The sequence below is a fragment of the Leopardus geoffroyi genome, chromosome B3 (genome assembly GCF_018350155.1).
Source record: "Leopardus geoffroyi isolate Oge1 chromosome B3, O.geoffroyi_Oge1_pat1.0, whole genome shotgun sequence".
NCBI classification, from domain to species: Eukaryota; Metazoa; Chordata; class Mammalia; order Carnivora; family Felidae; genus Leopardus; species Leopardus geoffroyi.
In genome coordinates this window covers 72,336,667-72,358,994 of record NC_059337.1, presented here as the reverse complement: position 1 = coordinate 72,358,994, position 22,328 = coordinate 72,336,667, and the positions used below count along the sequence as shown (strand labels likewise).

General features: G+C 41.0%; 1 protein-coding gene, 1 long non-coding RNA gene and 2 other non-coding genes across 15 annotated transcripts in view; 3 read left to right on the top strand and 1 right to left on the bottom strand.

The window, feature by feature from the left end:
• CHD8 (chromodomain helicase DNA binding protein 8) overlaps positions 1-21,812 on the top strand; it is a 61,637-nt gene extending 39,825 nt beyond the window's left edge. For 4 of the 11 annotated variants that reach the window (XM_045450298.1, XM_045450305.1, XM_045450299.1 and 1 more), the window contains exons 11-38: positions 571-708; positions 2,522-2,643; positions 2,799-3,042; positions 3,879-4,055; positions 5,069-5,212; positions 5,444-5,699; positions 6,282-6,492; positions 6,742-6,937; positions 7,412-7,579; positions 7,772-7,951; positions 8,084-8,194; positions 8,530-8,726; positions 8,927-9,126; positions 9,207-9,387; positions 9,478-9,567; positions 9,837-9,940; positions 11,551-11,680; positions 12,777-12,852; positions 13,319-13,373; positions 13,542-13,749; positions 14,662-14,870; positions 14,962-15,681; positions 15,917-16,068; positions 16,351-16,653; positions 17,460-17,573; positions 17,763-17,942; positions 18,341-18,457; positions 20,832-21,812. In XM_045450298.1, coding sequence (XP_045306254.1) covers positions 571-708; positions 2,522-2,643; positions 2,799-3,042; positions 3,879-4,055; positions 5,069-5,212; positions 5,444-5,699; positions 6,282-6,492; positions 6,742-6,937; positions 7,412-7,579; positions 7,772-7,951; positions 8,084-8,194; positions 8,530-8,726; positions 8,927-9,126; positions 9,207-9,387; positions 9,478-9,567; positions 9,837-9,940; positions 11,551-11,680; positions 12,777-12,852; positions 13,319-13,373; positions 13,542-13,749; positions 14,662-14,870; positions 14,962-15,681; positions 15,917-16,068; positions 16,351-16,653; positions 17,460-17,573; positions 17,763-17,942; positions 18,341-18,457; positions 20,832-21,398 — 5,550 coding nt within the window. In that variant the 3' untranslated portion in view covers positions 21,399-21,812. The remainder of the gene's footprint in view (positions 1-570; positions 709-2,521; positions 2,644-2,798; positions 3,043-3,878; positions 4,056-5,068; positions 5,213-5,443; positions 5,700-6,281; positions 6,493-6,741; positions 6,938-7,411; positions 7,580-7,771; positions 7,952-8,083; positions 8,195-8,529; positions 8,727-8,926; positions 9,127-9,206; positions 9,388-9,477; positions 9,568-9,836; positions 9,941-11,550; positions 11,681-12,776; positions 12,853-13,318; positions 13,374-13,541; positions 13,750-14,661; positions 14,871-14,961; positions 15,682-15,916; positions 16,069-16,350; positions 16,654-17,459; positions 17,574-17,762; positions 17,943-18,340; positions 18,458-20,831) is intronic. The other 7 variants (XM_045450300.1, XM_045450301.1, XM_045450307.1 and 4 more) reach the window with 3 other exon arrangements.
• Positions 12,131-12,240, top strand: LOC123584697. The gene has a single exon (XR_006705643.1). It is a non-coding gene; the product is annotated as a small nucleolar RNA U6-53/MBII-28 (small nucleolar RNA).
• Positions 17,178-17,259, top strand: LOC123584698. Its single transcript, XR_006705644.1, has one exon. It is a non-coding gene; the product is annotated as a small nucleolar RNA U6-53/MBII-28 (small nucleolar RNA).
• LOC123583307 lies at positions 17,849-22,228 on the bottom strand. Of its 2 annotated transcripts, XR_006704825.1 has the most exons (3): positions 22,113-22,228; positions 21,929-21,994; positions 17,849-17,995 (listed from the first exon to the last, which is right to left on the bottom strand). It is a non-coding gene; the product is annotated as an uncharacterized LOC123583307 (long non-coding RNA). The 2 variants fall into 2 exon arrangements; XR_006704826.1 differs by having other exon boundaries at positions 21,929-22,228.
• Between the last annotated feature and the right edge of the window lie 100 nt (positions 22,229-22,328).

Sequence of the window (22,328 nt, the reverse complement as noted above, 5' to 3'; positions counted from 1 at the left end):
TAGTTCTCTCCTAGCTCACAAGGGAATCTCTTTACCACCATATGACTACTCTTTGACGTAGCGTCTGCACTCAGAGCTACAGAAGCTCCGAAGCCCAGTGATTTCAGCCCTGCTTTTCTCTTACAGGTTTAATATGTTCCTCGCTTAGAAAAGTAGCTTGGCTTCCACTCTTCCACTGTATTAAATTTGGTCCCAGGACACTAGTATGGAGCCAGAGGTCTATCTTTTAATTTCAACCTAAGTCAACATAATACAGGGGAGGAAAAAATATATATATATGTATACATATATATATATATGTATATATTTGACATTTGCTTGGTTGATGAGCATAATATTTCAGTGCTTAGTGTTCTAGAAACTACTGGTAGAACTTTGCCTTTTAGAATAGATTCTGATAAATTGCTGCAAAAATCATCAAAGCCATGAATAGTACATGCATCTTTTTTTTTTCTAGTACTTTTTAGTATTAACACCTTGTGATCTGACTCGATAGTCAAATTCTTATCCTTTGATCACAGCACGGAACACAGAATCAGTTCATTAAGCCTTTAGCTTCTTCTCTCCTAGCCTGTAATTTACTACCTGGTGAAATGGTGCTCTCTGCCCTACGAGGATAGTACGTGGGAGCTGAAAGAGGATGTTGATGAGGGAAAGATTCGAGAATTTAAACGGATCCAATCAAGGCACCCAGAACTCAAAAGAGTGGTAAGTATATTTGCATTTAGAGTGTAAAGCCCACATAGGTAATGATGTAATTTTTTATTTATAGAAGTTTATGTTGTTGTTTAGCTTTTTATCATGGACACTTTCAAACATACAAAAGTTAAAGAAATGTTACAATGTACATTGTGAAGAAATGTTACAATGTACCCATCACCCAACTTTTAACAATTAATGATAACTGATTTTTCATGTATTTCTCTATCTACTCATTTTCCTGTTTCCCAATTTATTTTATTTAAAAAAAAATTTTTTTTTTCAACGTTTATTTATTTTTGGGACAGAGAGAGACAGAGCATGAACGGGGGAGGGGCAGAGAGAGAGGGAGACACAGAATTGGAAACAGGCTCCAGGCTCTGAGCCATCAGCCCAGAGCCCGACGCGGGGCTCGAACTCACGGACCGCGAGATCGTGACCTGGCTGAAGTCGGACGCTTAACCGACTGCACCACCCAGGCGCCCCCCCCCCCCCCAATTTATTTTAAAGAAAATCCCAGATTCTTTTATTTCATCCATAAATATTTTGGTGTTTATGTCTAAAGGATAAATAATACCATTTTTACACCTAAGAAAATTTAACCATTTCTCAATATCATCAAATAACCAATCATTATATGAATTTCCCTGATTGTCTTCTAATGTTAAATTGTTTGAATTGGACTCAGAATAAAGGTCTATATATTACTGTCAGTTAATGTGTCTCAGATCTCTCTTAATTATAGTTCCTCCTGTCTCTCCTTTCCCATCTTTGCAGTTTCTCTTGAAGAAATCAGGTGGTTTGTTCTCTAGGGTTTCCATGGTCTGAAGTTTGCCAGTTGCATTTCCCTCGGTACCTTCTAATATGTTCTCTGGCCCTTATATTTTACATAAATGGTTAGATACAGACCAGTGCTGTCCACTGGAACTTTTTAGCGCTGTGCTAACATAGTAACCACTAGCTACATTGCAAACTTTCAGTAGTCACAGGTGGCTAGTGGCAGATATAAAATATTATCATTGTAGACAGTTTCATTACAAACTACTATTCTAGAGGCTTGATCAGGTGGGGAAGGGAGATGACCAGATCTACTTAATAGATGGTTCTATCAGGTTGTCTTTTGTGATATTATTAGCCATTTATGATCATTGCCTTGGTCTGTTTTTTTTTTTTTTTGTTTTTTTGTTTTTTTGTTTTTTTTAATGTTTATTTTTTTTGAGAGATGGAGTGTGAGTGGGGGAGGGGCAGAGAGAGGGAGACACAAAATCTGAAGCAGGCTCCAGAGTCTGAGCTGTCAGCACAGAGCCTGAAGTGGGGCTCAAACTCACAAGCCACGTGATCATGACCTGAGCTGAATTCGGACACTTAAACTGACTGAGCCACCCAAGCGCCCCTGCCTCAGACTGTTCTTTAAGGATTTCAGAATGATGATACTTTAATTGTATCACATCTTCATTTATTAGCCAGAATTTTCTATAAAATACGACTCACCTACTATTTGGTCACTCTGAGGTACAGATTGTATAAGAAAGGAGGATAAATGCTTTATTTTTTTTATTTTCCAGTTTTCAGAATAACAGGGTAGTTCTCTAGCATCCTTCAGAAGTGATCAATGGATTTTTTTCTCTTTTCGTTTTCCTTTTTTTTTTTTTTTTTTTTTTTTAGTTTTTTAAACTTACGTTATGAACTCATGAACTTGAATATATTTAAGATGCTTTTAATTCACGTTTTTGAATTGATTTTAGGTACTAGAACTGCCTGGGACATTTGCCTAGTTTTGTTAATATCTTCACCCCACTAATTGAAATTTTCTCTTTTGTAGAATCGTCCACAGGCAAGTGCCTGGAAGAAGTTAGAGCTGTCACATGAGTATAAAAACAGAAACCAGTTACGGGAATATCAATTGGAAGGGGTCAACTGGCTGCTCTTTAATTGGTATAACAGGTATAGAAAAGAGTGGGCCCATGAAATGTAGGCTTGGTCTGGGATGATTTTTACTTATTTTCTGTTGAAACAGTTTCTTTTTACTCTTTTGTTATATACTTTTAAAAAGATGGTATCTTTTAACATGCTTTTCTTTTTCCATGGTGAATCTTCAGGCAAAACTGCATCCTGGCTGATGAGATGGGATTGGGCAAAACTATCCAGTCCATTGCCTTTTTGCAGGAGGTATATAATGTGGGCATTCACGGACCCTTCCTGGTCATTGCCCCACTGTCCACAATTACTAACTGGGAGCGAGAATTCAATACATGGACAGAAATGAACACTATTGTATACCATGGCAGTCTGGCTAGCCGTCAGATGATTCAGCAATATGAAATGTACTGCAAAGATTCACGGGTGAGTTGCATATCATGGGAATGTAATGGTTTGGAGAGAGTAGGCCAAGGTAGCTGGTATTTTAGAGGCTTTTCTATGAATAAGAGACTTTTAATGAGGTTTTCTTACGTGATTTATGGCATTTTGTCTAGATTACATGAGGAATTTTTTTCACTTTTGCTCTTTTTAACCAGTGAACATTTTGATCCAGTGGGAGTTCTGGCTTCATTTATGAATACTTAGATTTTAAATAGAATTTTACCAGTATTGATAACTTTTATTTAGGAGAGAATGGAGGTGGTGAACTTAGGCCATTTCCTTTCTTTTTCTTAAGTCTACTAAAATTTTCATCAAGATCAATTCCTGTTTCTATATAAATTTTAAAATAAAAATTTGAGCTATTCATCCTTTCTTAGTCGTATTTTGCTGCTATTTTCTTAAACTGATTCTCCTGTCCATTTTTAGATAGTAACAGATATTACCTATTTCACTTTCAGTTTTGTCTTGTATGTTTCAACGGTGCCTGACCTTTGTGGATTTCACTGTTAACTATCAAAAGATCTAGGTTTTGAGATACATGAGCTAGGCATACAGCAGAGTCAAAAATGTCCAGCTTCATTCAATGAGGTCTGTCATTTTCTCAAGAAACTGAATGTGTTGAAGAGACATTGTATCTTACATTCAGTGATTTGGCATTATTTATCATGAAGATAAACAGCAGCAGAGGTGGGTGGTGGTGCAGTTTGTATTTCCTGTTGAGCCTGCCTGAATATAGAAAAGAGAATGTGTAATTCAAAAGAGGTCCCTGTTTAGGTTCATGGTAGGCCTTTTCTTAACTTTATTGCCTTCGTGCTTAGGGGCGCCTCATCCCAGGTGCATACAAGTTTGATGCCCTGATCACCACTTTCGAGATGATTTTGTCAGACTGTCCTGAGCTTCGTGAGATTGAATGGCGTTGTGTCATCATTGATGAGGCCCATCGGCTAAAGAACCGTAACTGCAAGCTGCTTGATAGCCTCAAGCACATGGACTTGGTGAGTTCTTCACATTGACTCATGGGCAAAAACACCTGAAATTAAAATAACCCTAATTCTCTGTGGAATTAATATAACTTTAATTACCAGAGAAGAAAAAAGAATCCCAATCCTGGTATTGGGTGGTGGGTATGACCTATGGGAGTGGACACCTGAAAGTCTTGTAAGAGTCCTGTATATTTTAGAATTGGAAGGTAATTGTATGTTAGTGGTTTTTAACCAGGTGGAGAGGTGGGATACTGTATTAGTTACCTCGTACTGCGTAACAAATACCCTAAACGTTAGTGGCTAACAACTATTATTTTTTATGATTTTCTAGCCCAGCAACTTGGGCTGTGTTCGGCTAGACCATTACTTTGGTGATCTTGCCTGTAGTCAGTAATGTGGCTGCAGCTGGCAATTGGTGGGCTCTTGGGTCATCTTCCATATGACCTGTTATCCTTCAGTAGGCCAGACGTTGCTTCTTTACATGGTAGAGTCAGGGCAGTGTCCAGAGAGGGCAAAGGCAGAAGTTGCAAGGCCTTTGAGTTATAGGCTCTGAAACTCACACAATATCACTTCTGCTACATTCTCTTTGTCAGAGCAAGCCACAAGGCAAGCCCAGATTCAAGGGGTGAACCTTGATAGGAGGAACTACAAAGAATTAATGGCCATATTTAATCCAGCACAGGTACATTCCCTAGAGGGGGACATATTAGGTTATCTGTGGGGATTTGAGCGTGGAAAGGCATATGTAATTGAAAAAATAAATATTTTGAATATATCTTTGTTTGCTCATAATCATGTTTAAGTTAATTCTTGTTAAATATCAAGGTGTTTTTTTTTTTTTTTTAATGTTTTATGTTTATCAAAAGAGGGAGCAAGAGTGAAAGAAAAGTTAAGATAGTAATCTGGTCCATTCCCATAATTATACAGATAAAGAAATTAACGCTTAAGTTATATACTTGATAGAAAACCCCAGATGTCCTTTATGTTTTTGAGTTTTATCATTTTTTTGTTTCCTCCATTTCTAGGAACACAAAGTGTTACTCACAGGAACACCATTGCAAAATACCGTGGAGGAACTGTTTAGCTTGCTTCATTTCTTGGAACCTTCACAGTTTCCTTCAGAATCAGAGTTCCTCAAGGACTTTGGGGATCTCAAGACAGAGGAACAGGTAGGAAATGTATCTGGACAAAAAAGGTAAAGTGTGTAGTAGGCACGCATGTACTGTCATAGGCTGTGAGGGCCTTTTTGAACTTACAACCTCGTGCCTGCATCATTTGTGGCATTGTGCAAAATCTGCATTTCTCATAGTGGAAAACTCATGTTTTTTTCATGTTTCCAAGTAACGTAAGCATATTTGTCCTCATAGTTTTTATTTCTTTTCTCTCTGTATTGGGCACAGGTTCAAAAGCTACAGGCCATTCTCAAGCCAATGATGCTGAGAAGACTCAAAGAGGATGTTGAAAAAAACCTGGCACCCAAACAGGAAACTATTATTGAAGTAGAGCTGACCAACATCCAGAAGAAATACTACCGGGCTATTTTGGAGAAGAATTTCTCCTTCCTTTCCAAAGGGGCAGGTCACACTAACATGCCTAATCTGCTCAATACAATGATGGAGTTGCGCAAATGCTGCAACCACCCATATCTCATCAATGGTGAGAGAGCTCCTGGAGAATACTGCATTCCTCTGTCGCCTGTGTTTCCTTTCTAACGATACTCCTCAGGAACTGTGGATACGTTGACTGACTCAGCCTAAGTTGGGGAGGGAGAGGGGTTCTTTTAAAGCAACTCTTATGTGAAATGTCTTTCGCTAGTTCTTCCCCCTTCATCCTGCATAATCTTAAATTATATGCAATTTGCTGTTTAGAATTTCATGAACAAGAACTCAAGTCTTTCTGTCCTTTGGAGAAATGTCCTCACTGGTACTCCATTTTGCAGTTTCTGATTTGGGTGCCAGTGGGATGGTAATAGTTGTTATCATGTACTGTCCTAGTTCTAGTCCACATATTTATGTATATTTTACCCAATTACAATCTTAAGTCCTGATTGATTTGTAGTATTTTGTATGACACAGTCGAAGATTATTTAGGATGTTTTGGGTGCTGAAATTCTCTGTGAGAAAAATGTTTATCTCAAGTCAGATGACTTTTCTTGGCTTCCTTATCTCAATTAAGTAAACTACAGCCTTAGCATGTTTCTCTGGATCTCACCATCAAGTTTGATTTTTCTTTTGGCAGGTGCAGAAGAAAAAATCCTGACAGAATTTCGAGAAGCTTGCCATATTATACCTCATGACTTCCACTTGCAGGCCATGGTTCGTTCAGCTGGCAAATTGGTTCTTATTGACAAGTTGCTTCCAAAACTTAAAGCTGGTGGCCATAAGGTTCTGATCTTCTCCCAGATGGTACGCTGTCTAGATATCCTAGAGGATTATCTAATTCAGAGGAGGTGAGAAAAGAGTCATACCTTGCCTTGTGTTTAGTGTAGCTTCGTAAAGCTGCAAAGAGTAGGAGGGTCTGGGTTTAATAAAGTCGGCTAGGACTGGGATAAAAGAAGTATTTAAGATTCCTACTCTCAACTCTCTGATAAGGTTTGGATCAACTAGAGATACAGAGATACTGATATTGATCCTAATCTGCTTTTTTGGTCTCTTTTTTCTGCTTACCAATTAAATTTTTTTCTGTGATTGTCGCACAGGTACCTATATGAGCGTATTGATGGGAGAGTCAGAGGTAACCTTCGACAGGCAGCTATTGACCGCTTCAGCAAGCCTGACTCAGACCGTTTTGTCTTTTTGCTATGCACCCGGGCTGGTGGACTTGGTATTAATCTCACAGCTGCTGATACCTGCATCATCTTTGATTCAGACTGGAATCCACAAAATGACCTGCAGGTAGAGGAAATCATTGTCTTAGGGACGAACCACCTAATATAAGAGGTTTTTCAACAGGATCAAGATCTCGTAGAAAGACTTTCTTTCAAAGAGTATGGCATTGTTTATTTGGTTTAAAGGTGGCAGTCTCCATCAGCAAACTGTCAGTAAATGTTTTGGGCTTTGCAGACCATATGGTCTCTGTTGTAACTAGTTAGCTCTGCTCTTGTAGCACAAAAGCAGCCATAGACAACATGGAAATGAATGGGTGGGTTTGCGTTTCAGTAAAACTTTATTAACAGAAACAGGTGGCTGGGTAAACTATAGCTTGCTGACTCCTGTTGTGTTTGGTGGGGCAGTCATTTCATCTTGAAATTGACTTTTGGTTTTGAGTTGACCTCATGGCTGCATTATAGATGTGAATTGGTATTTTGAATTCTTCCCACCCCAATTTTATGTTATCTTTGCCCTTTCTTTCCATTTCTTTTTAACCAGGCGCAGGCACGATGTCATCGAATTGGGCAGAGCAAAGCTGTGAAGGTGTACCGTCTCATCACTCGTAATTCTTATGAGAGAGAGATGTTTGATAAGGCCAGCCTTAAGTTGGGATTGGATAAAGCTGTGCTTCAGTCCATGAGTGGTCGGGATGGCAACATTACTGGAGTGAGTCCTCTTAGTCTGTGGATACATTTGTAGCAGGTCATAGCAATAGAGGGAGGCAAAGCTATTTTTGCACAGGAATCTGACCACCATGTTTGATTTCTCAATTCTTATTTCTTAAAATGTAATAAATTATTATGATATGGTTAGGTAATGCTCTTAGTAGTTTTTTCATCTTACTGTTGGGTTTTGCAGATCCAGCAGTTCTCCAAGAAAGAGATTGAAGATCTCTTAAGAAAAGGAGCATATGCAGCCATAATGGAAGAAGATGATGAGGGCTCCAAGTTTTGTGAAGAAGACATTGACCAGATCTTGTTAAGACGAACCACAACCATCACCATTGAGTCTGAAGGAAAGGGTTCTACCTTTGCCAAGGTATGTTCTGTCTGTGCCAAATGCTAGAGAAGCAGAGGTAGAGACAGGAATTTCAATATATTTTTTAAATATAGTTACTGGTTTCACTTGCTCAAAAAAGTGTTGTGGTCAACTTTGTTCCTTCCTCACTAGGCAAGCTTTGTTGCTTCTGAAAATAGAACTGATATTTCTTTGGATGACCCCAACTTTTGGCAAAAGTGGGCCAAAAAGGCTGACCTGGACATGGATCTACTGAACAGCAAGGTAAGCTTCCTTTTCTTTACGGAAGCAGTGTTTCAGGAGCCTTTGTAGCTGCTCCGATTCTTTGATGCTGGCCTTCGTTTATGATGGTGTATTGTATATAAGAGCCATTGTAAAAACTTTCTGCATATGACACCCCAGAAAACTACTTAGATATCTACCACTTACTTTTGCTTCCTGAGTCCCTATAGATTATTTTGCATGTCCTAAAAAAAAATCTCTTTTTGAGTATCTACAGATGTTATATCCTAGGCTATTTCAATCCATAATTGTCTTAATTCCTTTCCCACAATCCTATCTTGAACAGAGTTACTCTTCTGCTTCTGTTCTCTGTATAGAATAACTTGGTGATTGACACACCTAGAGTACGAAAACAGACCCGGCACTTCAGCACCCTGAAAGATGATGACCTAGTGGAATTCTCTGATTTGGAAAGTGAAGATGATGAGCGGCCACGCTCTCGCCGACACGACCGTCATCATACCTATGGGCGCACTGACTGTTTTCGGGTGGAAAAGCACCTCTTGGTATATGGGTAAGAACCCGTCTTGCCATTAGAGGTAGTGGATTTTAATCCTGCTAGACACTCGGTTTGCCTTTCAGATTGGAAGCTCTGACCAAAGAGGGGATAATGGGAAAAACTTTATTCTGTTAAGATGTTTTCCCCAGATCTTTTTCTCTCCCATCTTTTGGAAGTCCCCAGGAAAATATTGACACAATTTTCTGTTTTTCTAGTTGGGGACGGTGGCGAGATATCTTGTCTCATGGACGCTTCAAGCGACGTATGACTGAACGAGATGTGGAGACAATTTGCCGGGCCATCCTTGTTTACTGTCTTCTACATTATCGTGGGGATGAAAATATCAAAGGCTTCATTTGGGACTTGATTAGCCCTGCTGAAAATGGCAAGACAAAAGAATTGCAGAATCATTCAGGTAATTATCAACTCTTTACTGTTTATCTTTCTATAGATCACCTAATCCTTTTCAGGTCCAAGGGTTTTTCTCAATCCAAGTCTTTAATGTCTCCCCTTTCCCAGGTCTGTCTATCCCTGTGCCACGTGGACGCAAGGGGAAAAAAGTAAAATCACAAAGCACTTTTGATATCCATAAGGCAGATTGGATCCGGAAATATAATCCTGATACCCTGTTCCAGGATGAGAGTTATAAGAAGCATTTGAAACATCAGTGTAACAAGTAAGGATGGAAATTAACAAAGACTAAAGCATTTTCCACCCCAAAGTTTCTGTGTTATTACTGACCCGGCTCTTCTTCCCTCACTTGTAGGGTGCTATTGCGGGTACGGATGCTCTATTATCTAAGGCAGGAGGTTATTGGAGACCAGGCAGAGAAGGTGTTAGGGGGTGCCATTGCCAGGTAAAGTTATGGTACATTTTTCTTTATGCCTTGCCTTATACCAGAAAAGATTGGTTTATTTATTTCATTCTGTGCTGTCTTTGGGATAACTGATAATTAAGAAAGTATGTCACTTCTTTAATCTTATGCTTGATACCAGTGGAAGGAAATAGGCAGATCCGTGAGCATTTAAGTTAATGGATAAAAGAAGATACCTATAATAATCTCCCCAAGGATTGTTATTTAATTCTCTGCATTGCTGTGTTGACTCTGCTGTCTTCTACCTTTAGTGAGATTGACATATGGTTCCCAGTAGTGGATCAGCTGGAGGTTCCAACAACATGGTGGGACAGTGAGGCTGACAAGTCCTTGCTCATTGGAGTCTTTAAGCATGGTAGGTACCTTTTTCTAGTCTGTTTATTTCCTTTTGTAGACTTACGTCCACAGATGGAACATGTAGCGTAAAATGCTTATGGCCAGTACCTGAGTTATCTGATTGGTTTTCAATAAAATTACGTTTGAATAAGAAACTAGTTCTTAAATATCCAGAGCAAAGCATTTCGTTCCTATAAATAGATGTTCAGAAAGACCAGATGGATAGTTAAATCCCAAGGTAGGGAGTCTCCCATCTGTTCCCTAATCAGCGTTATCAATTTGTATGTTGTGGTATCTTAGTTAAGCTTCCACAGTTCAGGGGAGGTAATATATGCCCACTCCTACTAATAATAAACACGTTTAATTTGTATGAAAGTGTTCTACTTATGTAACATCCTATTTGTCTAAATGTTCAACAGTCACTCTGATGAAGGTATGCGCTACAGTGAAACAAAATGGAGTACAAAAAGGAAGAGTACTCCCTTTTCAGTCTTGCCTAATAACAAATCCTAGGTATTAAAAGCAGTGAGTGCTAACTTCCAGCCCAGTGACTTAGTGAATTAGAATATCACTTTTTTGGGGCGCCTGGGTGGCGCAGTCGGTTAAGCGTCCGATTTCAGCCAGGTCACGATCTCGCGGCCCGTGAGTTCGAGCCCCGCGTCAGGCTCTGGGCTGATGGCTCAGAGCCTGGAGCCTGTTTCCAATTCTGTGTCTCCCTCTCTCTCTGCCCCTTCCCCGTTCATGCTCTGTCTCTCTCTGTCCCAGAAATAAATAAACGTTGAAAAAAAAAAAAAAGAATATCACTTTTTTTTTTTTTTTTTAACTATTCTGGGGTCACCTGGGTGGCTCCAGAGGTTAAGCATCAGACCCTTGGTTTCGGCTCAGATCATGATCTCATGGTTCATGAGTTCAAGTCCTGCGTCGGGTTCTGTGATGACAGTGCAAAGCCTGCTTGGGATTCTCTCCTCTCTCCCTCCCTCCCTCCCTCCGCCCCTTACCCGCTCCTGTGCTCTTACTCTCTCTCTCAAAATAAGTAAACCTAAAAGAAATTGAAAATGTTTTTCTGTTTATTTCTTTAACATAAAAGTAATGGCACTTAATCAACATGTTTTTAAGATGTTTTAAGGGATCAGAAAAACTGAACACTTTCTAATCGTAGATTTACTTGTGAGACAAAGAGGTTTAGGTGAGTCCAAACATCCTGAAATATATTCATGGACTCATTCATTCATTCTCTGTTCATCAGACATTCAGTGCCTGTTGGTTTACAGGTGTTTCTTGTCCTTCATTCAAAAATGTGTGACCTAGCCCTAAATTATTTTACTTTTTCAGTTTCCCCATGTATGTAGTAAGAATAATAATAGAAAAACTACCAGTTAAATGGCTATGTAAACTTTTCACCATTCTTTATAAATTCTGATTAAGTTCTTATCTTTTATAACTAGTGATAAAATTCTTTGTGACTCTAAGTTGCTATAGAAATATTAAATATAGTAATATAACCCAGTAGCTGTCCAAGTTAGTATTTTCTATTATGAGCAAAGTAGCTCAGATAGTTCAATTATTTCAGCACCCTTTAGGCAAAATTAATCTCTTATTTTCTTCAGCTTAAGACCCTTTTTCTTCTAGGCTATGAGAAATACAATACTATGAGGGCAGATCCAGCCTTATGCTTCCTGGAAAAGGCTGGTCGACCAGATGACAAAGCCATTGCAGCAGAACATCGAGTATTGGATAATTTCTCTGACATAGTAGAAGGGTAAGCACTGGTGTTTAATTGTCTTGAAGTTCTGAATCTACCCCATGAAGCCTATTAGTTGCTTATGCTAAGTGACAACATAACTGTAGCCTTGACTGAACCCATTAGTATTCTTAATGATGGTTATACTCATTAATGATAAATTCTTAACAAAGAGTGGGATTAGCAGAAAGGACTCCATAAACTAGGCTAAAACCACACATTGCCATAAGATGCCACTAAGGGTGAAAATTAACATTACTCCTAAATGGCTTATTTGACGTTCTGTTCAGTTTTCTTGCAACACTTTTCTGTGTAGCCACAGCTGACAGGACAACTGATTCTCTTGAAAGGTATAGCCATGCAACTCTCCTACGCCACTTATGTGGTTAGCGCCTCAGGAGATTTTACCTCTGGTTTGTCATGTCTCAGTGGTAGCTGACACATATAGGCATAGATTCTGGATACGTGCCTCGATGATGAATTGCCATGCTAATACTGAGTCACCAGGTGGGGCAGTGTTGCCCTGGTTTGGGTGCCAGTGAGTTTAACAAAACTTCTCACATGGAGACCTGAGGGGCATGTTCAGTAGTTGGCTTAGTTCATGAATACCCATTCCATGTACTCTTCTGCAATTGAGAGATTTCTCTGATGATCACAACCTTAGTTTGTTTAGTGCAGAACACTCAAAGGAAATTGGGTCAGTTATTCATTGCAAATCATGTATTATGTCACCCTTCCGCTCAGTAGAGCAAAATAAAACAAGCAAACATGGACTATTCAAATGTAATAATTAAAGTAAATAGGAAGGATGGGAAGAATGGGTAAAGAATGAAAAAGGCTATCAAGAGAAAGGAAATACACTGGTTAAAGTGTTTTGTTTCAGATGTGAGCAATTTAGAATGACACTTTGTCAGTTTCTGTCCTTTGTCTTGTTCGGTGTTGTACCTAACTTTCTCAGATCTTAGCACCTGGCTGCCATTCCTTTAAGCATGAAAGAAAAGACTGCTTCATGCTAGATTATACATTTGGCTAGGTCTTCATCCTAAATTGCTCGTAGTGAAGGAAGATGCATTCTTGTGTTGTTGTTTTTTTTCATGCTTTTGAATAATTTTAGGGTTGACTTTGATAAGGATTGTGAAGATCCTGAATACAAACCACTCCAGGGCCCCCCAAAGGACCAAGATGATGAGGTGAGGAATTCTCCTTTGAGTCTAGCTTTTCTCTATTACTAAATAGTTAAGTATTCTCCCATTCCCTGGATCCTGAAGTGTATTGATTAATTTATAATACAAAATGGAAAGTAACTACCATTTGAGAATATAAAGTAGTAATGGAAAGGATTGTGATACCAACTGGGGGAGACCAGGGATGGCTTGTGTAGGAGGTGGGACCAAACTGGATATTGAAGTATATTATGTGACTGCAAAATTCCTGAGTCCCTAATTTTTAAGCCATTAACAACAACTGTTTTTTCAGGTTTTACTTTCTTATCCCTTTAGTTGGTTGCTTCCATTTCTTTGTGAGGGGTCATTAGAAATTTTTCTTGATCCCTTTGGTGCCATAGAAGGACTCACATAAGAAAGTGATTTCAGAGTGCCAACTTCCCCCCCTTTCCCTCCCCCCCCTCCATCCTGTGGGGTGGATCTCCTTCTCTAGGGTGATCCCTTGATGATGATGGATGAGGAGATCTCAGTGATTGATGGAGACGAAGGTAAACTTCTAGGTCAACTAGTACAATTTTGTGTGGGGTGGTGGGTTGGGGAATTATTAACTGAATTCTGTCCTGTCCTGGGATTTCTAAGAGCTTTGCTTTTGGGTGGCTTGATTATCTCTACTGTCCTTCCTGTACTTCCTGTTCATTCTTCTTTGCTTCCCACAGCCCAGGTGACCCAGCAGCCAGGCCATCTATTCTGGCCTCCAGGCTCTGCTCTGACAGCTAGGCTTCGGCGCCTAGTAACAGCTTATCAGCGCAGCTACAAGAGAGAACAGATGAAGATAGAGGCTGCAGAACGAGGGGACCGGAGACGACGGCGTTGTGAGGCAGCCTTCAAGCTAAAAGAAATCGCGCGGCGGGAAAAACAGCAACGGTAGTGTGGCTGGGAATTTGGGCTGAGTTGTAGGCTTGCCTTCAGCTATGGGTCTTATTGAATTTTTTTTTTTTAATGTTTATTTATTTTTGAGACAGGGAGAGACAGAGCATGAATGGGGGAGGGGAAGAGAGAGAGGGAGACACAGAATCCAAGGCAGGCTCCAGGCTCCGAGCTGTCAGCACAGAGCCTGACGCGGGGCTCAAACTCACAAACTGTGAGATCGTGACCTGAACTGAAGTCAGACGCTCAACTGACTGAGCCACCCAGGCGCCCCAGCTATGGGTCTTATTGAAAAGCATCTTAGGAAGGATTTATTTGGAATTCCCTAGAGGGACCACTTATTTTTGCCTTTAACTTTTATTCCTCTATGCCAGAAACTTTGGTTGTGTGCCTAACCACAACTCCTAAGGAGGTCTTTTATGTGACCGTTCTCATTTATTTGCCCACGTCATTTTTTTCCTTAGTTTGCTATTCTTAAATTCTTATATGTTATAGAGTACCTCTTAACTCCCTCTTCTGCTGTCTTCTGGCCCCCCTTTTTTTTTTTGTCCCTACTTTCAATTTTTGTTTATTCAGATATTCTAAGCCACATTAAGAAATAACCAGTTTCCCTGTGTTTTTTTTCTTTTTTTTTTAAGTTTTGTTTATTTTGAGAGAGAATGAGAGCGGTGTTGGTGGGCTGGGGGGGGGTGGGGTTGGGGGGGGAGAGAGAGAGAGAGAGAGAGAGAGAAAATCCCAAGCAGGCTCCCACACTGTCAGTGCAGAACGCATTGTGGGGCTCGAACTCACAAAGCGCGAGATCATGACCTGAGCCGAAATCAAGAGTTGGATGCTTAACCTACTGAGCCACCCAGGCACCCCTTCTCTGTGTTTTTCTGATCACTGTTGCCTGATTCCTCTTCCCTTTAGATGGACAAGGCGTGAACAAACTGATTTCTATCGGGTGGTGTCTACCTTTGGTGTGGAATATGACCCTGATACCATGCAGTTCCATTGGGATCGCTTCCGTACTTTTGCCCGTCTGGACAAAAAAACAGACGAAAGCCTTACCAAGTATTTCCATGGCTTTGTGGCCATGTGTCGCCAAGTGTGTCGCCTTCCCCCAGCAGCTGGAGATGGTAAGCAAGACTGGAGAGTCTTGGGTGAGTGGGGATGGAGGGCAACAGAGCCAAGTCACTTCATTTCTCCATCTGCCCCTATCTCTTGCAGAGCCCCCGGACCCTAATCTGTTCATTGAGCCCATCACGGAGGAGAGGGCCTCACGGACTCTTTACCGTATCGAGTTGCTTCGGCGCTTACGGGAACAAGTTTTATGCCATCCCCTTCTGGAAGATAGGCTGGCATTATGTCAGCCCCCAGGTCCTGAATTGCCCAAATGGTGGGAGCCTGTTCGGCATGATGGGGAGCTTCTGCGAGGGGCAGCCCGCCATGGGGTGAGCCAAACAGACTGCAACATCATGCAGGACCCAGACTTTTCTTTTCTGGCTGCCCGTATGAATTATATGCAGAACCATCAGGCAGGAGCACCAGCTCCACCCCTGTCACGCTGCTCTACTCCACTGCTCCACCAGCAGTATACCTCGCGCACTGCCTCACCACTGCCCCTGCGCCCAGATGCTCCTGTTGAAAAACCACCCGAGGAGACAGCCGCCCAGGTCCCCAGTCTGGAGAGTCTGACTTTAAAGCTAGAGCATGAGGTGGTGGCCAGGAGCCGACCAACCCCACAAGACTATGAGATGCGAGTAGCCCCCTCTGATACTACCCCTCTGGTTTCCCGGAATGTTCCACCAGTCAAACTGGAGGATGAGGATGATTCAGACTCTGAGCTGGACTTGAGCAAGCTGTCACCATCATCCTCTTCTTCCTCATCCTCATCCAGCTCCAGCTCCAGCACTGATGAGAGTGAGGACGAGAAGGAAGAAAAGCTAAGTGAGTGCATGTGACAGGCTGTTGGCCCTTTTCCCCATTTCCCACCTCTCCACCCCACTCACCTCACTCTTCCCCTTCTTTTCTACATGCATCCTCTGGGAGAGATTTGGATTTTGATTTGATAGAATACCAAAAGAGATCTGTTACTCTCTGGGCTTTTATTTAAAGCCCATATAATTCCATTTCTACATAACTTCATTCTTCCATCTCTGCTCACATTCTGTATGGTCTCTAGCTGCTGACCAGTCCCGCTCAAAGCTCTATGATGAAGAGAGTCTCCTGTCCCTCACTATGTCCCAAGATGGATTCCCAAATGAAGATGGAGAACAAATGACCCCTGAGCTTCTGCTGCTACAAGAAAGACAAAGAGCCTCTGAGTGGCCCAAGGTAATAGCGTCATTCCTGAACACATAGTGTGGAAATATAATGTAACAGAAGCAGGGAATAAGGAACAGATGGTTCTGGTTTTCTTTAATTGTATTTTGCGCTACCCATTTTTTTTCATGAAACTCTTCCCAGTTGACTTAGGGATCTGATACTGTTACCTCCCTCCTCCTACCTTGTGATTTTTACCCATTCTGACAATGGTGGCAGTATTGTTTGTCACAGAATCACATAGCTGGTTCTCCGGCCCTAAAACCAGTATTGATTTCTTTTCCCCCCATTCAGGATCGTGTCCTTATAAACCGTATTGACCTCGTCTGCCAGGCTGTACTCTCAGGGAAGTGGCCTTCTAGCCGCCGGAGCCAGGAAATGGTAACAGGAGGAATTTTGGGGCCAGGCAACCACTTGCTAGATAGTCCCTCCTTGACTCCAGGAGAATATGGTGACTCTCCAGTCCCCACACCACGAAGCAGCAGCGCGGCTTCCATGGCAGAGGAGGAAGTGTCTGCAGTCACCACAGCAGCAGCTCAGTTCACAAAACTTCGCAGAGGCATGGATGAAAAGGAGTTTACGGTTCAGATCAAAGATGTAAGCTTAGCATTTAGGCACTGGGAAGTGGGGAACGAGGCTGTAGTTTTACTAACTACTTCACTAACATGATATTAAACTCATTTGGTTAGCTAACTTTAAAAATGAGAGGGTATAAAAATTAGAGCTCACACAGCTCCATTGAGGAGAAGTCATTGCAGTAAAGGAAGGGATCTTGACTTCTATCTCCTGGGGACTAGATTAAAAGAAACAATATTTTTGAAAGAAATTTAATTGATACAAGGTTCTCTTGGGAGGCTTGTTTCTAGATCCAAGAAACCTAGTTTTTAAAAATTGAATTCAAGTTGTAGGAAAGCTGTTAAAATGACACCAAAGTATTTATGGGCCTTATTAAGTCAAAAATAAGAAGTCATTCCTACTGAAATTAAATCAGTGTTACTTATTTTACAAATGGGAAGTTTAATTTCCTGATCCTCTTCCCTATTGAAACCCTATTAGTTGCTCATTAAGTACTCAACAAGAAAAATTTCTTAAAGTATGTGTTAGGAATTACCAGGATTTTGCTCCTGTGATGATGTGCCATGCTAATATTGAGACACCAGGTAGGGGGTGTTGTTGAAATTCTTCTCTTCTTTTCTGAGGGGCACTAGGTCAAGAAACAAAATCTGTCTAAGGGAAAAGTATATAGGTTTTATCGTATTTCTGATTTCTACCTTTTAGTCAGATGGCCTTCTTTCTCATCCTTGAGCCAGAGGATGACCCTTACCCCAAGATCCCCAAAGCTTAATGTTTACTTTAAAAACATGTGCCATATGACATTTTGGGTGGGTGGGTTGTCTTCTTAGGAGGAAGGATTGAAGTTAACATTCCAGAAGCACAAGTTGATGGCTAATGGAGTAATGGGAGATGGACATCCTCTGTTTCATAAGAAGAAGGGAAACAGAAAGAAGCTAGTCGAGGTGAGTGATAGAAAAAGTCTTTAATGTGATGATTAGATTTTTTTTATTCCTACTAATTGATGAAGGCAGTTGGGATTAAGGGACTAGAAGATACTAGAATTATTTTATGGCTACCATTGGCTCTACTCCCCCTCCCTCCCTGCCCCAAAGAAGAGTATGTGCTCATGGGGGTGGATTCTGGGTTTGCAGCTGGAGGTGGAGTGCATGGAAGAGCCTAATCACCTTGATGTGGACCTGGAGACCCGGATCCCTGTCATCAATAAGGTGGATGGTACTTTGCTGGTGGGTGAGGATGCCCCTCGCCGGGCTGAACTGGAGATGTGGTTACAGGGTCATCCAGAGTTCGCTGTTGATCCCCGATTTCTAGCGGTGAGTGGCAGTTCCATCCAGCAAGATTTAAAGTCATTCCCTTGGTATTTAAGCTGTGTGAGAGGGAGGAAGCATGCCGTATTATGTCATCATTTCTGTATTTGCCAAATCAGAATAATAATACCCAGTCTTCCCAACTCACAGAGTTGTAAGGATCCAAATAAAATAAGTTAAAGCACTTACTAAACTAAATACTAGGCAGTTATTTACTGTTGAACTATTATCTGATCACCTGATTTTGGGGGGAGAGATCAGCTTAATGGCAGTTTCCCACCAGGACTAATCCTTTACTTAGCCATGCAATAAGCATGTATTGTCAAACTAGACACTAGGACCTTAATAATTACTCCAGAGAAGATTTTTATTCCTCTAGGATGACTGATCCTTTTCTATTTCAGTATATGGAGGATCGCAGAAAACAGAAGTGGCAGAGATGTAAAAAAAATAATAAGGCGGAATTGAACTGTTTGGGAGTAGAACCTGTCCAGACAGCTAACTCCAGGAATGGGAAAAAGGTGAGTGAGACTGAGGCGTTACCACTCTGTTCCCACACTAGATGTGACTGGAGAAATTATTTGATGTTATGTTACTTACCTTTTTAACAGTGTATGAAAAAAATTTATCTTCAGTCCACCAATCAGAAAACCAGAGTAATTTTATTGGTATTAATACGGTCCTTTAGCATTGTCATCTCTACAAGAGCATTAAGTTCTAAAAAGTAACTAGCACGTCAAGCATATTAAAACACAAGAATTAGTAAGATGTGTTGGAACATTCAAGGCCTTCTGCTCTTCTACTGATTGACTAGGGAGTTTTGGCAAATCTTTAACCTTTAAGTTTGCACATCCTGAAAAGTTGAGGGTATTGGAGCAGATAATCTCTTAAAAGTTTTAGGATCCTGTTTATTTATTTAAAAAAAAAAAAATTTTTTTTTTTTTTAACGTTTATTTATTTTTGAGACAGAGCATGAACGGGGGAGGGTCAGAGAGAGGGAGACACAGAATCTGAAACAGGCTCCAGGCTCTGAGCTGTCAGCACAGAGCCTGACGTGGGGCTCGAACTCACAGATTGTGAGATCATGACCTGAGCCGAAGTTGGCCGCTTAACCGACTGAGCCACCCAGGCGCCCCAGGATCCTGTTTATTTTAGAAGGGACTTGGGGGCTACTAAGGAAAATAGTCGTAGCGTTTCCCAACATGGAGGAGTTTGAGAATCACTGATAATAACGCCAGTAATGGAAAAAGGAAAGGAAAACATGTTTTATAGTTTAAAACAACATTGGTTATTCCATTATTTTCAAATGTACTTATGCTTTTACCCCAGTTATAGGCCTTTTGGTAGATTAAGTGCTGATAATCCTTTCTACCAAAATATAACTGTAAAAGTTTCTCTTTGCTATGTTAGCCTTACTTTGGGCAGTAATTATATTTTTTAAACATATTAAATCATGGTTTGTTTGGGAAGCACTTAAAGTGATAAGTACTTGTATATACTCCCTTTATCTAATCATCCCCTCTTTCATGTACCTCTTTACATATATATGTAATATGTATATAAAAATACAATGTATCTTTTAGCAAAGTCAATTTCCAAATAAACATTATCTTTTGCATTTAACAAATTGAGATCATTATTTTGCACATAATAGTAATTTGTGAGGGGCATTTATGAAGCTTATTTTTTTTATTGGTAAAAGTGGTTTCATATAAGGATTGTTGGCCATAGAAGAATAGTTTAATTTTTCCTCTTATCCTCCATGGGACCAGAAGTGTGATATTAAGCACAGTGGTTGATATGTGAGACCAATGGCTGAAGGCTGGATCCTTCTCTGTCTTGAATTTCACATTACAGAGCAGCTTCATAAAAAAGGCTTTTCCCCAGTATTACCTATTTTTACCTCAAGTATTTTGTTATTTCTTTATAGTCAGTTGAAACAAAAGATCCTAGGGAGTCACAGAAAATCATAATATGACTAGTACAGAATTTTTGATGTAGACAGAATTGATTGTATATCTAGCACTGCATTATTACTTGTAACTGTGGGAGTTTAGGTGCTATTATAGTTATATTTTAAAAGTCTATACAAATACGGAGCATTGAGAGGTTTATCTCTCCAAATCAGAAAGGTATATTCCCGTGTCACGTGTTAGATTGGTAAATAGAGTGCAGAGATACAGGCACCAACTGTCTGAGTTTAATTCTAGGTTACCCAGTATTGTACTTAGGTCTAGCAAAGCAGAGGCACTAGTTCCAGCTTCGGTATACTTAATTAAAATTTACAGTCAGAACATCTAGAAGAAGTGACTTAAAATTCAGCACATAGGTTCTTTTTATCAGTGTGAACAAAACTTAAATTTCACGAGGAGCTACCCACAGTCTTTTTGTTGTTCTAAACATCCAGGAGTCTTAACCTGACCTGTCTTTAGTTTACCACACTCTGATATTCTAATGAGTGATAATTTTGTGAATACCAATATAGTCGTTCTGCACTTCACATGATAAATTTCATGTGAACAACCTGCCATTAGTAAAGTATACTGTGCAAATACTGATTCACTCATTGGCTTACTCAGGCCCCTTTAATTTCTTAAAGGTAAGAAATGGGCGGATGGACTAAAGATACAATGTAGTCACGGAAAAAAGAAAATCTGGTTCACATGAGTATCAGTATCAATTCCTTGATCTTAGCTTGGGCGTTGCATTGCTTCCAGCAGCTACATCCAGCATTTCCTCCTCCTTATTACCATCAAGCCTTATCTGAATGTGCTTGTTTTGCTGCTCCTAAAGATAGAGTCAGTGAAAAAGAATTTGCAAGCTAGGGCTCTGTTGGCTTCTATTTTGCTTTTTGACTTTCTTACTTGTTTACCATCTTCTTTTCCTTTCTCCTAGGGTCACCATGCTGAAACTGTGTTCAACCGGGTTTTGCCAGGGCCTATTGCACCAGACAGCAGCAAGAAGCGGGCCCGTAGGATGCGACCAGACCTTTCTAAGATGATGGCCCTGATGCAGGGTGGAGGCACTGGGTCCCTGTCTCTGCATAATACCTTCCAACACAGCAGTAGTGGCCTGCAGTCTGTGTCATCTCTGGGTCACAGCAGTGCCGCTTCTGCATCTTTGCCTTTTATGCCGTTTGTGATGGGTGGTGCAGCATCATCCCCTCATGTAGACTCCAGCACCATGCTTCATCACCACCACCACCACCCCCACCCCCACCATCACCACCATCACCATCCAGGCCTGAGAGCCACTGGCTTCCCTTCTTCACCAGCCACTACCACCTCTGGTACTGCCTTGAGGTTGCCACCACTGCAGCCTGAGGAAGACGAGGACGATGAGGATGAAGATGATGATGATGATTTATCTCAGGGCTATGATAGCTCAGAAAGGGACTTCTCACTCATTGATGATCCTATGATGCCAGCCAACTCAGACTCGAGTGAAGATGCTGATGACTGAAGCCCCAGCATGGTCCCCATTGCTTGGGTGGCTGCTGTTATTTTCAATTACTCTGGCCCTTGGACTATGGAAAAGTGGGAGGGGCAGGGGAGATGTGGGGAAACCCAGGACTCCAGGAGGTGAAAAGGAAAAAGAAAACTTGTACCTGATTGCTTCCAAAATTGAGAGGATTGGGTGGGCAGGGGGAACTCCTAAAAAAAATACATGACCACTTCCTCATTTCTGGGGAAGGAAAGGAGACTAGAGCAGCTGATGTGCTCACCCCTCCCTAAACCCCTCCATTAACCACAGACTATGTAGCGCTGGCCCTAGCCTCTGGCAGAGCCTGTTCCTGGCCGAACTGTGGATACAGCTGGAGGGTCAGGAACTGTTACCTTCCTTCCCCTTGGCATTAATAAATTTAAGTTAATCCTTTTCCACTCTTCCTTTGTTCTATATTTGCTCAAACCCAATATAAAGATTAATTTTGAATTCATGATGGGTAATTTCAGTACCATTTCCAAAGTTCATTATCTCTCATACAAAGTTACCTTGGACAGGACAGACAAGTCGTCTCCACTCCACCAAAGGGCATATGTTAAGTGTAGTCCAGCTTGCTAAAGGCAAGGCAATTATTTAATGTAAATAGTAGGCAAATGTTCAGATTCAAACTCGCAAGTTCTTAAAAAAAAAATGAGGAGGAAGAATGTTGCCAAGGAACCATGTACATTTTACCTGGAATTAACTGAAATAACGGTGCTTTTGAGAAGCCATAAGAATGGTGTCACTTCATGGACTGTGGCAAGGGGACAGGCTGACCGGAAGGAACGTTGTCAAGACTTGAGCCGCGTTGGGGGGGGCGGAGACTGGATTGTGTTAAGCCCCTCAAGCCATTTGTTTCCTACAACTCTTGCCCCACCATCCCAGGGCTCAGATGAAGCCTGGGCATTT